Genomic DNA, 12,903 nt, shown 5'->3' with positions numbered 1-12,903 from the left:
GAAAAACATGTTCATATTTTGACCTTGTCTCAGAGGTAAAATATAATTTCGTTAAGACATTTTGGGAGTATCTATAACTTCATTGCAAATACAACATTTAAAGGTGTGTCTTTTTCAAAAGATTTAATTGGTTTCATCAAACTTATAGTGTGCGTATAGGATTTGAATATTAGATTATAAAATATATATTGGGTGCTAAATATTTTTGATGGTTTCAGCTGTCAACTTTCGTCATCTTTGAGCGTTGAAAATGTAAGTGTTTCATCGATATGATTACATTTAGCGTTATTTTTCTTTGTTGAATTTGGAGGTAGACTTTTTCAACAAATTGTCGACTTTCCTTCGGGAAAGAACTTTGCGACTCACCTTGCCGACCATTCTTATTTTCATATGAGTTGGAGTTCCTTCAGACACTTATCCAAAACAAGAAGATCAAAGAAGCTAGATCATTTTATTCACATTCTGATATATTGATGATGTTCTTTCTATTAACAATCCAAACTTTTCTGATTGAATTCCATTAATATTTTCTCCAGAACTAGAAACTAAAGATTAAATCTTCTTCCGCTTCTTTTTAAGACTTATACATAAGTGGTAATTGCAGTACCAGAATCTATGACGAACGAGACGATTTTAATTTCATAATTTAAAATTGCCCCACCTTAGCAGCAATATACCAACTTCACTTGCATCTGGGTAAAAGTAAAATAACAAAAATACTGAACTCCAAAGAAAATTCAAAACGGAAAGTCTTTATCGAATGGCAAAATCAAAAGCTCAAACACATCAAACGAATGGAAATCAACTGTCTTATTCCTGACTTGGTACAAGCATTTTCTTATGTAGAAAATGGTTGATTAAACCTGGTTTCATAGCTAGCTAAATCTCTAAATTGGAAGATATTATATTGACAACAATGAATGAGCAAAATAGACAGACTTAATAGGTAAAATGTCAAAAATTGTGGTACAGCAGTCAACATTGTTTTATAATCTTTATCACAATAAAAACTAATAGCTATCAAAGATTCCCAACTCATTCTGTATTCAAGAGCTTGCAGCAGATACTCAGACTTTATAAAACGTCAACAGTGTTTGAGCAGAAAGTTGATAAACCAGGGTTATGTTAAAGAAAGTATCGTCCTTTTCCTAAAAAAGAAAAAAACTTTTATCGGAAGATACTAAGACCTTGTTGATATATATTCCGTATTAACTTCATAAATGATACATGATCGTCTTGAATATAGATTATAGGTACTGACATTGTTTATAATATTAATTACGTGTTATAGTGCTCTTTTTATTTGTCGTTATATACGTTTAACCTTTACTATTAAGACCATGTTTTAATATACTTTTGGGGTGGCTCGGTATTTATACGTCCCATCATTGTGCTATAGTGCCATGGTCCTGGTATTTTTTTTTTTATTTTTATTTTTTTTTATGTCGTATATACCGAAAGTAATATACTATGAATGCGTTTTAGAAATTTCATGCGTCCGAAGCGCCTTTGTGGAGTTACCTTCATCACTTACGTTCACAATCGAATATTATAAAAAGCCGGAGGAGTTAGGGAGCTATATGACAAAAGGCAATCATACCACAACTTCTTATCTTTCTAAACTCAGCATGATAGCCAAATACATCTAAGGTCAACTTTGTCTGAGGGAGCTAAAACTTTAGTTTCTCAATAATTTCTAAATTCATAAATGGACAATTTGAAATATAAAAGACAGACACGTACTTGATCGTTTTCCGTGAGGTCCAAAAGGTAGCAGTGCTGAAATGAGTTGAATAATTAATCTTATAAGTTAGTAAAGCATTAGAGCGGTCTGAACAAGAGCATGGCATCACATATAAAGAAGATGTTTTATTATTTTTACTGAATTTCATATAACACTAGGGAAATGTTTGGTACCTGTTAATGATATAGCAATGCAACATGTCGTTCTGTCGGCCTGTTTTCGTTTGTGAAATAACTGAATAAGTCCTAATAGCAGATTTAAACGTGTAATCAATAAAACGCGGAAAGACAAATCTTTACAAATAAAAAAAATAAAAAAACCAAACAACCAAAACGAAAACATAATCTTGAAATCTGTTATGACTTATATTACTAGTTGATTTAAGATACTAGGCTTACTACGCTAGCTGCATTTTCCAGATGAAACCAAATTTTCTTTAAAATTGATCTCAAAGTAATAAAATGTACAACAAAAGGGAACTCTAGTGACCCGAATATCTCAATAGGAAAATTCTTGCATTTTAATACTTATGTCACGTTTTTGTAGGAAATTTTAATATTGAAAAGATAATTTTTTCTTCACCCCTTGAATTTGAAAAGAAAACCAATGGTATGTCGGCGTCATGTTCAAACTAATTGTTAGTATTTTGATGGTACGTATACTTAGATAAATGAAAGTAGCATTATATTATTGACGTTATATCAGTTTTAAATCGTTGTGAACCAATCACAACGTTAAGGTTTGAAAATATTAACCGGGATGAAAAGATCTGGAAATAGTAAATTATAAATCTACTAAAAGGAATTATTTTGATTTTCACAAGATCTTATATTAATCTGTGAGATTGCAAAATGATTTCTTTTAATCTCTATTTGACTTAAATATTTGAAGTAGAACTGCAAACTTCAGTCATCAACTTAAGAAATGTCAAATATTGCCTAGTTATATTGAACTTGTTATTGCTTGTTGGATATGAAAAAAATATTTTTTCAAAAAGATTTTTTTGTTACAAGATGTTAATGTAGGTCATGTATCCTATGGTGTGAGGATTTGGTTCATATCTAATATTGCCAAAAAACTATACGTAAAATTGTATATATGGTGAACGTTTGTGTCAAAAAGGAAAATTCCGAAATAGTCATGATGTCATACAATGTCATATCGACGGCACAGCTCTTATTTCCGCACAGACATTTTCATTCATGAATAAAAAAACATTTGTGACAAAACTGAAATACAACTATCATGTTCACTACAGGGGACTATTGATAAAGGTGTATTGCAACAATTTTGAGGAATATACCTATATATCATATTACATGAGCTTACATTTTAATTTTTCAAAGAAATCGATATAAAATATTTAATGCTATATTATAATTTTTGTTATCAAACATCCCCTCATTCTCATTAAAATAAATAAATATTTTCAATTGTGCAGTTCCCGAGTGGGTTAAACAAAGACTGATTTCACTATTTAGTTCTTCCGTTCAGCGAAAAAACTATTAATAGGAGCACAATTCATTATGAAATATTAGCTAAAACTTGCCCGGCAACCATCCGTCCACATACAGACAGACATTTGTTTAGAAGTCGTTTGAAAAATTTAGTAGATATGTAAGGAAGGTAGATTTTTGACATTTTGAGCATTGCTATTCCCCGTCAAATATCGTTAAATATAAGACATTTTATACATTTTAAACTCATTTTTGTATCTTCAGTGAGTTTGGTCGCAACTTTTAAAAGGTAACACACCTAAAGTTACACTTATAAGGATTCTGACTAAGATATATTAAGAAATTGATTAAATGCAGATCATTTGAAAATTCTCGATAGCGCAAGAAAGGATCTTATGGACATTGTTAAATATAATAAATCTCGAAAACCGTAAATCACTTCAGGTTATGGGTTTTATGCTTAAATAGTCAATCAGATGTAAACGGGGTCATTATGTTTTATTGCATATGACTGATGTTCAGACTCCAGAAACTATACAACTTAGAAAATTAGTTATGTTACCGTACATCTTCCCTTTATAATTATTGCATGTATTGATTGGAAGCGTTTCTGAAGAAGTAAATTCAGAAAAAAGTTGTACGTTATTTTCATACAATGTTATGTCTTTGATTGATACATGATCATTTTACATCTTGTTTTTAAAAAAAATATGTACTCATTTTGTCTGATTATAAATAACTGACTTACGTCCAGCTCCAGAAACTGTTGTAGCTGTAAAAATGTCATGCAAATGTAAAAAAGTTATTAGGTTTTTTTTTATCAATCCCTGATTGCAGTTTTATTAAAACAGAACAAAACACACATTTTAACGATGAAATAAAGATACGAAAATATTGAATTATAGTATTCCTAAGAATTGTTTACTAATCTCTTGACAACAACTTCCACAGATGGAGAAAACGCAGTTTAAAATCATTTAATTAGAATCTCTAAAACTAAGCTGAGGGATAACAGAATTAAAAATATTTTCAAACACCAAGATGTTTAGCTCAAAAACAGGTATCTTTTCCTTGAAAAAGAAGGGTATCAATGTCCGTATATAGCCAGAGAATATGAAGTCTTTAATAACTACAATCTACAAATGAGATAGAGAAAAATATTTTTTTTAAATAAAATAAGTAATTCAATATCTTCAATGTTTTTTTGCGTAATAATTCGAACGTATTTATCAAAATTTAACCTATTCTTTAATTTTCGGAATGCTCAATACAAGAAATAATAAAATTCAGAGATACTTTCTCACCACATATGCAACATGTATACACGTTCTTTTATCTTTAAATCTGATCTGATCGGCAAATCTACCGATTGTTTGCTATACCTGATTGTGACTTTTTGACTGAGTGATGATTTGTATGATAGGAGATACATACATACTTAGAGACATCACTAAATTAATAGTTGTTCTTGGCTGTTTCCAATACTTTCCGAATCCCAAATATACTCAAAAGTAAATATAGAAAAAGGCAAATCTACACTTTGTGCAAAGTACACAAACCCGATTTGAACTCTTCGAAATTTTTCCTAAAATTTCCAGTAATTTAGTAACTTTTTAGGTAAATGCAAGAACTTGTTGGTAACATTTCAAGTTATACTGAATTTTTGACAATACATTGACCTTGCTGCACGTACGCATTTCAGCAGACTATATATACATGGCATATCATAATTTTACATACTTGATAGTTGTCCATAAGGTCCTAAAGGCAACAATGCTGGAAGAAGTCAAATTTACAAACAATTTAATCTTATTTTTTTAAGAAAAATGAACAGGATGACAGTAGACGAAAATATTTAATTGGTACCCAATTTCCCTTCGTATAATCGATAATTCTTTTTGAGTGCAAACATACACGTGATATATATGTTAAAAATTCAAGAATTCCGTTTACTTTCCTCATTTAATTGAAGAACAGCTTCTAAGTTTGATAAAATGATATTAAATATAACCACAAAAAACTTGATTTAAAAATATAATACTTTTCATTAAACGTCCATAATATATCTTTGTGATGTTTAAATAAAACGAAAAAAAAAAAATGAATTAGGGCAACATATCTAAAAAAAAAATATTCATTCTCAATTCATTCTGAAACGTGACTGTTTTGTACATTTGTAGGCAATTCTCTGAGTTCTAAATGCAACGTCCTCTTCATAAACGGGAGAAATGACGCCGAATTGCGTAAATTTTGCAGAAATTACAGAAACCTTTATACAGTCATTAATGGTGTGACAATAATAGTAAATATTGATCTTCTTAGGATTTCTATGTTCTGTCAAATGTTCCCCTTTTTTTGTGGTTCAAAAAACCATTATTTCCATTTTACAACTATGTTGTATTTTGATGGAACGACAGTTGAGTTGCTTGTTGAACCATATTATTATTTACAAACTAGAACCTTAGTATCATAATTGGGATGCGTCAAAAATATTTTGGAGTTTAAGATATGAATTTCACCAAGATGTTTCAGATGACGGACAGTTAGTTAATTCAAAGCTAAGTTACTTCAAATGCCACACTTCCCGAAAAGTCAAAGTAACGTCTTGTATCTTGACCACACTCGTCTTCTGATTTTAATTGTCCCTATGGGATCTTCTGACTTTTTTTTTTATTTTACTCATGCTATAGTTAAATACACTATCATCAGGATGGCACAAATTTTATGAACAACTGTATACTTCTTTGTCGCGACAAGGCATTGAGCGAACATCTTCCGCTTCACAATGCATCAACTGTGAACATAACTGATAATGTAAAGCTAGGAGGTGCTACAGGTTGATTTTAATTTTGTAAATTTTTTCATGACAATATTTGCCTATGTTTGTTGTACAGACCATTTTTATTTTTATTTTAATAAGATCAATGTGTATATAAAGTTAATTTTTAACATGAAATGAAAAACTTACGCATGGCTCCAGTCGTTATCGCTGCTAAAAAATACATAAATACATAACGTTAATACGCAAACTAAATAAGACATCTTTGAAGCAAGTGGGCTAGATACCGACCTTAGCTCTTAAATTGGAGTTCTATGGAGAAATATTCTATTAAACTACAGGTTATGGATATTTCAAATAATTCTAGCAAATCTAAATTGAAAACAACGTTCAAACCTATGATTGCGTTGGATAAAAACCTCAATTTTGTACGTGTGCATATAAAACAAATTTCGTTGTAGAGGGGTCTAAATACAGCACAAACAACATTTTCCAAAAAGACCAAAAAAGTGAAAAGCATATTTTAACAAAACGCATTTGACTAACAGGTCGAACAAATGATGTTCTTCAACCCTGCTGACTGCCATTGACGATTGCCAAATAAATTGATCACAAGATGTAAAAATTGATCTTTATTTTAATTTATATCAAATAGAATGGAAAACCACAAACATGAGGTGCTTAAATTTATTTCACCATATCCAGATTTCCACAATTAATGTCTCTTCAGTGATGTTAGGGATCGAAACAGTATTTGGTCGGCCATATAATTTACCTCAATTTAGAATAGACTCTTGAATTTTAAAGAGTCGAAATAGGATGAACGGGTTATATAAACCGGAGGGAAAACATAATACAAGCCCAAACGAAATAAATATAGAAAAGTCTAAATTGAAAACAACGTTCAAACCTATAATAGCGTTGGATAAAAACTGCATTTTTTATACGTGTGCATGTAAAACAAATTTCGTTGTAAAGGGGTCTAAATACAGCACAAACAACATTTTCCAAAAGACTAAAAAAGTAAAAAGTATATTTTAACAAAACGCATTTGACTAACAGGTCGAACAACTGATGTTCTAAAACCCTGTTTCTATTTGATATCAAATTAATATAAAGATCCATTTTTGCATCTTGTGATCAATTCATTTGGCAGTTGTCAACGGCAGTCAGCATATATCAATATTTACAAGGGCATGTTATCTGGTAGACTCACCACATGGTTTCGATCCTGATTTTTTTGGTTTGTAAATCAATTTACAACATTTCTAACACTCTCCTCTTACCTAGTTAAAACCATGGGAGCAAAGTTTGTTTTATGCTCGTAACCTGAATTACATTACCATTACTGAAAAGATAAAACAACTTACCGTGTGTAGTAGTCAGTGCTGAAAAATTAGTGTTTCACTTTAAATAATTATCGCACTGTTATTTCGCAAAAATCGTACAAACCCCAATATAACCATTATGATACATTAAACAAAAAACCGGGTGTTCCGGATGATAAGCAGATTCTGCTTCACATGTGGCATCCGTCGTGTTGCTCATGTTAGGTAGCACTCCACAGTTAGGTGCGCATTTAGGCCCCTGTGGATTTTTCAAATGTGAGAGCTAGTGTGCAATAAAATTCATTTTTGAATAGCGGAAGACAAATTAAAATAGCCTTCATAGAGGGTTAAAAGGAACATCAAGATTATGTAATGTTTGTAATATGTGTTGTTTTCTGTATGACAGTCTGTATTTGCATGTCCATACCAAACATTGGTCAGGCAATTATTGTAATGTATTTTTCCAACTTTTTGTCGCACGAACTTTGTGATTAAATTTTACGAAAAAAAGAAGGCGAAAGACACCCATTTTTTAATTGATCATTTGGTAGATAAATGTCAACATTTATGAAAAGGTATCACTCAAAGGCAGTGAAATTCTAGTTTGATCCAAATTTTGGGGGGATATATGACATTTTCACCCCCTTTTTTTCCAATATTTTATTGTAAATAAATGCAGAATGCTGCCATGGATACACAAAAAAGAAATTATATTTCACCATTTCAACTTTTGAAAATTAAATCTATGGAAGATACAGATTACATATATATGCACATGTATAACACAAACATTTAGGTTAATGTATTAGAAAGACAGGAATATAAGAAGATAAAACATTTTGTGGTTGAATTTTTATTTGATTTTCTAACTGTGGAATGCTACCTTAGTACAAATCGGGTAATTAGTCTAATTCGGTATGTCACATTCGGAAAAAGGGGACGGTATTGTAGTTACGACATTAGGAACAAATCCGCTATCAGCTGTGGAACGGACATTCCGTAACGGTCAACCAACTCGTGATGGCGTCCGTAAAATTTACGAAGGGATGATTTCAACTGCACTACTTGGAACTCTTGGTTTAATAACTTCCTTGTGAGCAGCAACCCTCTCTCAAGAAAATCATGACAGGAAAAACAAGCCCTGGAGTATCGTATCAACTGGGAGATATATACTCCGTATGTAGAAGCTGCATGAATGTTGCTTCATAAAAATAGAAAGTTCACAATTTGGAAACTGAAATCGACAGGAAGCACAACAACAATTAACAAAAAGACGAAGAACACAGAATACTAATTCTGTATTAAATGAATTGAAAGTAAAGACAGCTTAAACAGCATACAAGAAAACATGATCCTGTTCAATGCCAAACTATAAGTATAGACAGAATTTAGGAATTTTTTAGTTATATTTTATATCATTAATAACAAAAGCAGAATTAGAACTGATTAAAAACAATATTAAGCTATTTTATTACAGTGTTTAATTGTTAACCTTAAGAACCAGTTTTGTCAAAGAATCGATTTTCCTTGATGGACTGTGTCTAATTAACAGGTAACATAGACATCACCGTTATAATTTTTGTTTGGGGGCGAGGGGAGGGAGGAGGAGGGGATATTCGATGTATATAATATTGTGTTACTTAAATTTACTGTTTCAATATTTTGGAAATAAGCAAAAATCAATAATAATTAATCATGCTTGGTATAATTATCCATATTTGGTATGATATTTGCTTCTTGGCTTAGCATAATTCTTTATCTTGCATTCTTTACCTTGATCACATTTGGTGCCTTCGTATCCAGGTTGACATACACAACTATATCCTAAGACGTTGTTTTTACAGGATCCATGGGCACATGGATTCGTGGAACAATCTAAAAAACGCAGTCATCAATTTAGAAATTGTATTTATATTGTAATAATCGATTCTTTTGATAAGGTTGGTTGAAGTAACTGTCTAGAGGACAAATATATTTAAACTTATATTATTTCTCATTTAGAACAAAATTTGGTATGCTTTCCGACTATCAAACCAAAACAAAATTAATTTATTAATTTTTTGTACATGTTCTCAAATGCTTATATCTTAAATTGAACAGAAAAGAAACAATAGACTTTAACTATGATAATAGAATGATTTTAATATGACAAAAGTACTTACGATTTATAACTGAAAATTGAAGAAATCTTGTGAAAATTTACTTAAAATAATAACAATCTTTAACATAAGCATAGAATAACTATACATTGCCTCTAAAAATAAACTGTTTTATGCAAAGCTATGTAGAAGTTCTTAACCTGTCGATACATCGTGTTTCAATCCTTTTGGAGTTCATGCCATTACCTCAGATTTTGTTTGTTTCCTTTATTTATATCTTCTTAATCGATTTACAAGATTTAAACATAGTTAGTCTTGTATTATTTTAATTTTAGTTTTAGTTGGAAATTAGTATGGCGTTCATTATCACTGGACTAGTATATATTTGTTCAGGGGCCAGCTGAAGGACGCCTCCGGGTGCGGGAATTTTTCGCTACATTGAAGACCTGTTGGTGACCCTCTGCTGTTGTTTTTTATTTAGTCGGGTTGTTGTCTCTTTGACACATTCCCCATTTCCATTCTCAATTTTATTAAACTACTGTTTTCTTAATTTGGAAAATGAAAGAATGCTAAGCTTTGTCGATTATTCTTTTCTTTATCGAACCGAGTACAAATCAAATTTGCACAAACTTTGGTATGCTTTCCGGCTATCATTTAGAAACAAATTATTCATCAATTTATGACTGTTGTCTCTATACTGCTGCAACCCTTACAACTATTTTTAATCAAATATATCGGGTAACCAGCAGAGTAAAAATCAAATTTGCATTCGAAAAGAATTTATATACAAATGTATGACTGTTGTTTTTATATTGTTGCAACCTTTACAACTTATTTAACGAAACATTTCTGGTAAAAACGATAAACTTTGATTTTGAAGTGCACGACGTGAAATTATCGCAATCTGTATTCTTCATTGATGTCATAGGTAAGAATCGACGGAAACAAATTATCGATGTCACAAACAAGGCGACAGACTTTCTTTGACTATATATCACAAATCAATATACGGGTAATTTAATTTGACTGCGCAATTAGCACAGTTACAGTATATAATTTAGAAGATGAATTGTAACTGTTTTAAGCTTAGTCAAAGAAACAACGCGTCGGTAGGTAAACTCAATTTGCGTCAATCAACAAAGGCCACAAGAAAATTGTCGTTTATCCTTGGGTTTCGTAAGTAAGAAATAACTGACTAGAGGAAATGGTTGGTATTTGTATGAATCTGTCTACAATTGTAATTATTTTGGATAACTAAATAATATAAATAAAAAATAACAAGGTTTAAAAATCAATGTTATGCATTACCTATTTAATTAACATAAATATAAGAAGATGGGGTATTATTGCCAATAAGACAAAACTTCACCAGAGACCAAATGACATAGAAGTTAACAACTACAGTTCACCGTGCAGTCTTCAATAATGAGTAAAACTAATACCGCATAGTCAGTTTTAAAAAGGCCCCGAACTGACAATTGGATACAATTCAAACGAGAAAAGAATGGCCTGATTTATGTACAAAATAATGAACGAAAATTATGATATACATCAGCAAACAACAACCACTGAATTACAGGCTCCTGACTTGGGCCAGGTACATCCAGAATATGGCTGGTTTAAACTTGTTTGAAGGCGCCAATCCTCCCCTAACCTGGGACAGTGTTTTAACAGTACAACATAAGAAAAAACTACAAAAAGCAAACGATTAAGTCTTAATGTACACAAAAATTGGAATATTTAAAGGAAAGTTATTAAAATCACCAAGGAGATCATGTATGCGTTCAATTCGTTTGCATTTACTAGAACAAAACTGAGCGCTTATTCTTATCTTTTAAGTTGTTTTTAAGGGACAATTGGTACTTTTTATCAGATTTCATTAAAGGGGTTGGACAATTGAATAGAACAGGATATACAGTCACACACATTCCATTTTATTAATAAATAGATTTTTAAAATGTTCTGTAAATTGTTTGTAAAAGCTCGCTGCCGGCATGGAAATGTTTTTCACTGCAATGTACTTCTAATAATTAAAATTTCTTATCGTATGGTTTACCAGTTGTTTGTGAAAATCAAGGATTCGTTTAAAATTTCTTCACTTTGTATATGGATTATGCTTTTTTCATTTTGAATATTTCAAGCAGTGGATCATTTAAAAAAAATTAATCATTTAGAATAGCTTTTAATCAATATCACAATATTGCCTAACTTCTTTATATTAGCCTGCAAGTGGCAAAGATTAGATAAATCGTATATCACAATTCGAAGACATGGAAGTCTTTTTCAGTATTTCATTTTTTTTACAGTTGATCTTTTGTTTTCATTTTCTCTTTTTTATTTTTTTTTTTGTCATTGTGTATCCGTTTTTTTATGGGACTTTATTTGTTATTGGTTGAAGCCGCTTTTTTCTTGTCTCTCTGTTTTCACTTGTTATTTTACTGGTCTTAACCTGATAGTCCTATTTACAAATTAATAAATAGTGTGGTATTCTTATATGTTAACGACACAGCAACTACATTACGTAAACACTTATCGAAAGACTTCAAAGAAAGTTGCAAAGATGAAATGCCTCAGTATCAATGTATTAGTGAATTTCATTGTAGGATTTTTGGGGTTACATAATAGCTCAATTTATGTTCCATACCTTGTTCACATCTCGAGCCAATGTATCCGGTTTGACAGGAACAACTATATCCTGTCGGGCTGTTTCTACATGAACCATGGATACATGGGTTCGGAGAACAGTCTACAAGAAAAACAGTTGTTAATCTAGAATCATTGCAGGTTTGAAATAATAATCGGTCATCTTTTGCAGATTTAAAACACACTTTAAGTAGGTCCTTTAAATATGTCTGATTCGAAATATATGATATAACTTCCGTTCGTATCACAAGATACAGAAATAAAAATATATATGATATATATATATCTTTCTAAAAAAGCAGGTGTGATTTAAATGTCTAAAAAAAACACAAGGATGAGAGAGGAATAAAAATATGGTAACCATTGGTCTTCCTTCGACCGCAGGTAAAACCCTCCTCAAAGTGAGGCGTTCGTTTGGCTGTGCAGAATGTATAAGTTCAAAGCCTCGTCCGATCAGAATGGGGACATTTAATTTGATGTCTCGTATAAAGAGAGTGCCAGTCTCTTTGCATTTTAAGATCCCTTGCAACAATTTTTTGAGGGGTCAAGTTGAAAGACAAATGTTTATGTCCCTATCCAATATACTTTGTCCCGTCGCAGTCCAAATTTCCCCGACTTTCATCCCGGACGGCCTTTATTACAAGACCCCTACGTATTGTATTGATTGGTAACTTGTATTCGTCCTGAACATGCATGAAATATTTGCCACTGAACGTTTAGCAAACAACAATCAATCAATCAATCAATATCAAACAAAAAATCGAGGGTAACGTAAACCTTTATAGTAAAGATTTTAATTGTAAAAGTACTTACGATTTATAACTGAAATATTAAAGAAAAATGTAAACATTTA

The 12,903-nt window shown here is 31.2% G+C and overlaps 1 protein-coding gene across 1 annotated transcript; it reads right to left on the bottom strand.

Annotated features, from left to right (window-relative positions):
• Positions 1 to 981: 981 nt before the first annotated feature.
• LOC143057377 (vitamin K-dependent protein Z-like) lies at positions 982 to 11,340 on the bottom strand. The gene is made up of 8 exons (XM_076230683.1): positions 11,334 to 11,340; positions 9,082 to 9,183; positions 7,351 to 7,368; positions 6,170 to 6,193; positions 4,942 to 4,977; positions 3,950 to 3,973; positions 1,744 to 1,779; positions 982 to 1,148 (listed from the first exon to the last, which is right to left on the bottom strand). Exons 1-8 carry the CDS (start codon positions 11,338 to 11,340, stop codon positions 1,126 to 1,128), a joined length of 270 nt encoding a protein of 89 aa, XP_076086798.1. The 3' UTR covers positions 982 to 1,125.
• Between the last annotated feature and the right edge of the window lie 1,563 nt (positions 11,341 to 12,903).

This window comes from Mytilus galloprovincialis, chromosome 13, assembly GCF_965363235.1.
Source record: "Mytilus galloprovincialis chromosome 13, xbMytGall1.hap1.1, whole genome shotgun sequence".
Lineage (NCBI taxonomy): Eukaryota > Metazoa > Mollusca > Bivalvia > Mytilida > Mytilidae > Mytilus > Mytilus galloprovincialis.
This window is presented reverse-complemented; position numbering and strand designations above follow the sequence as displayed.

Coding starts and splice junctions, on each gene's coding strand:
- LOC143057377 (XM_076230683.1), bottom strand. Junction 4,978..6,169: donor GATAACGACTGGAGCCATGC/GTAAGTTTTTCA, acceptor GACTTCTTCCAG/CATTGTTGCCTTTAGGACCT. Junction 1,149..1,743: donor ACCTCACGGAAAACGATCAA/GTACGTGTCTGT, acceptor TTTCTTTTTTAG/GAAAAGGACGATACTTTCTT.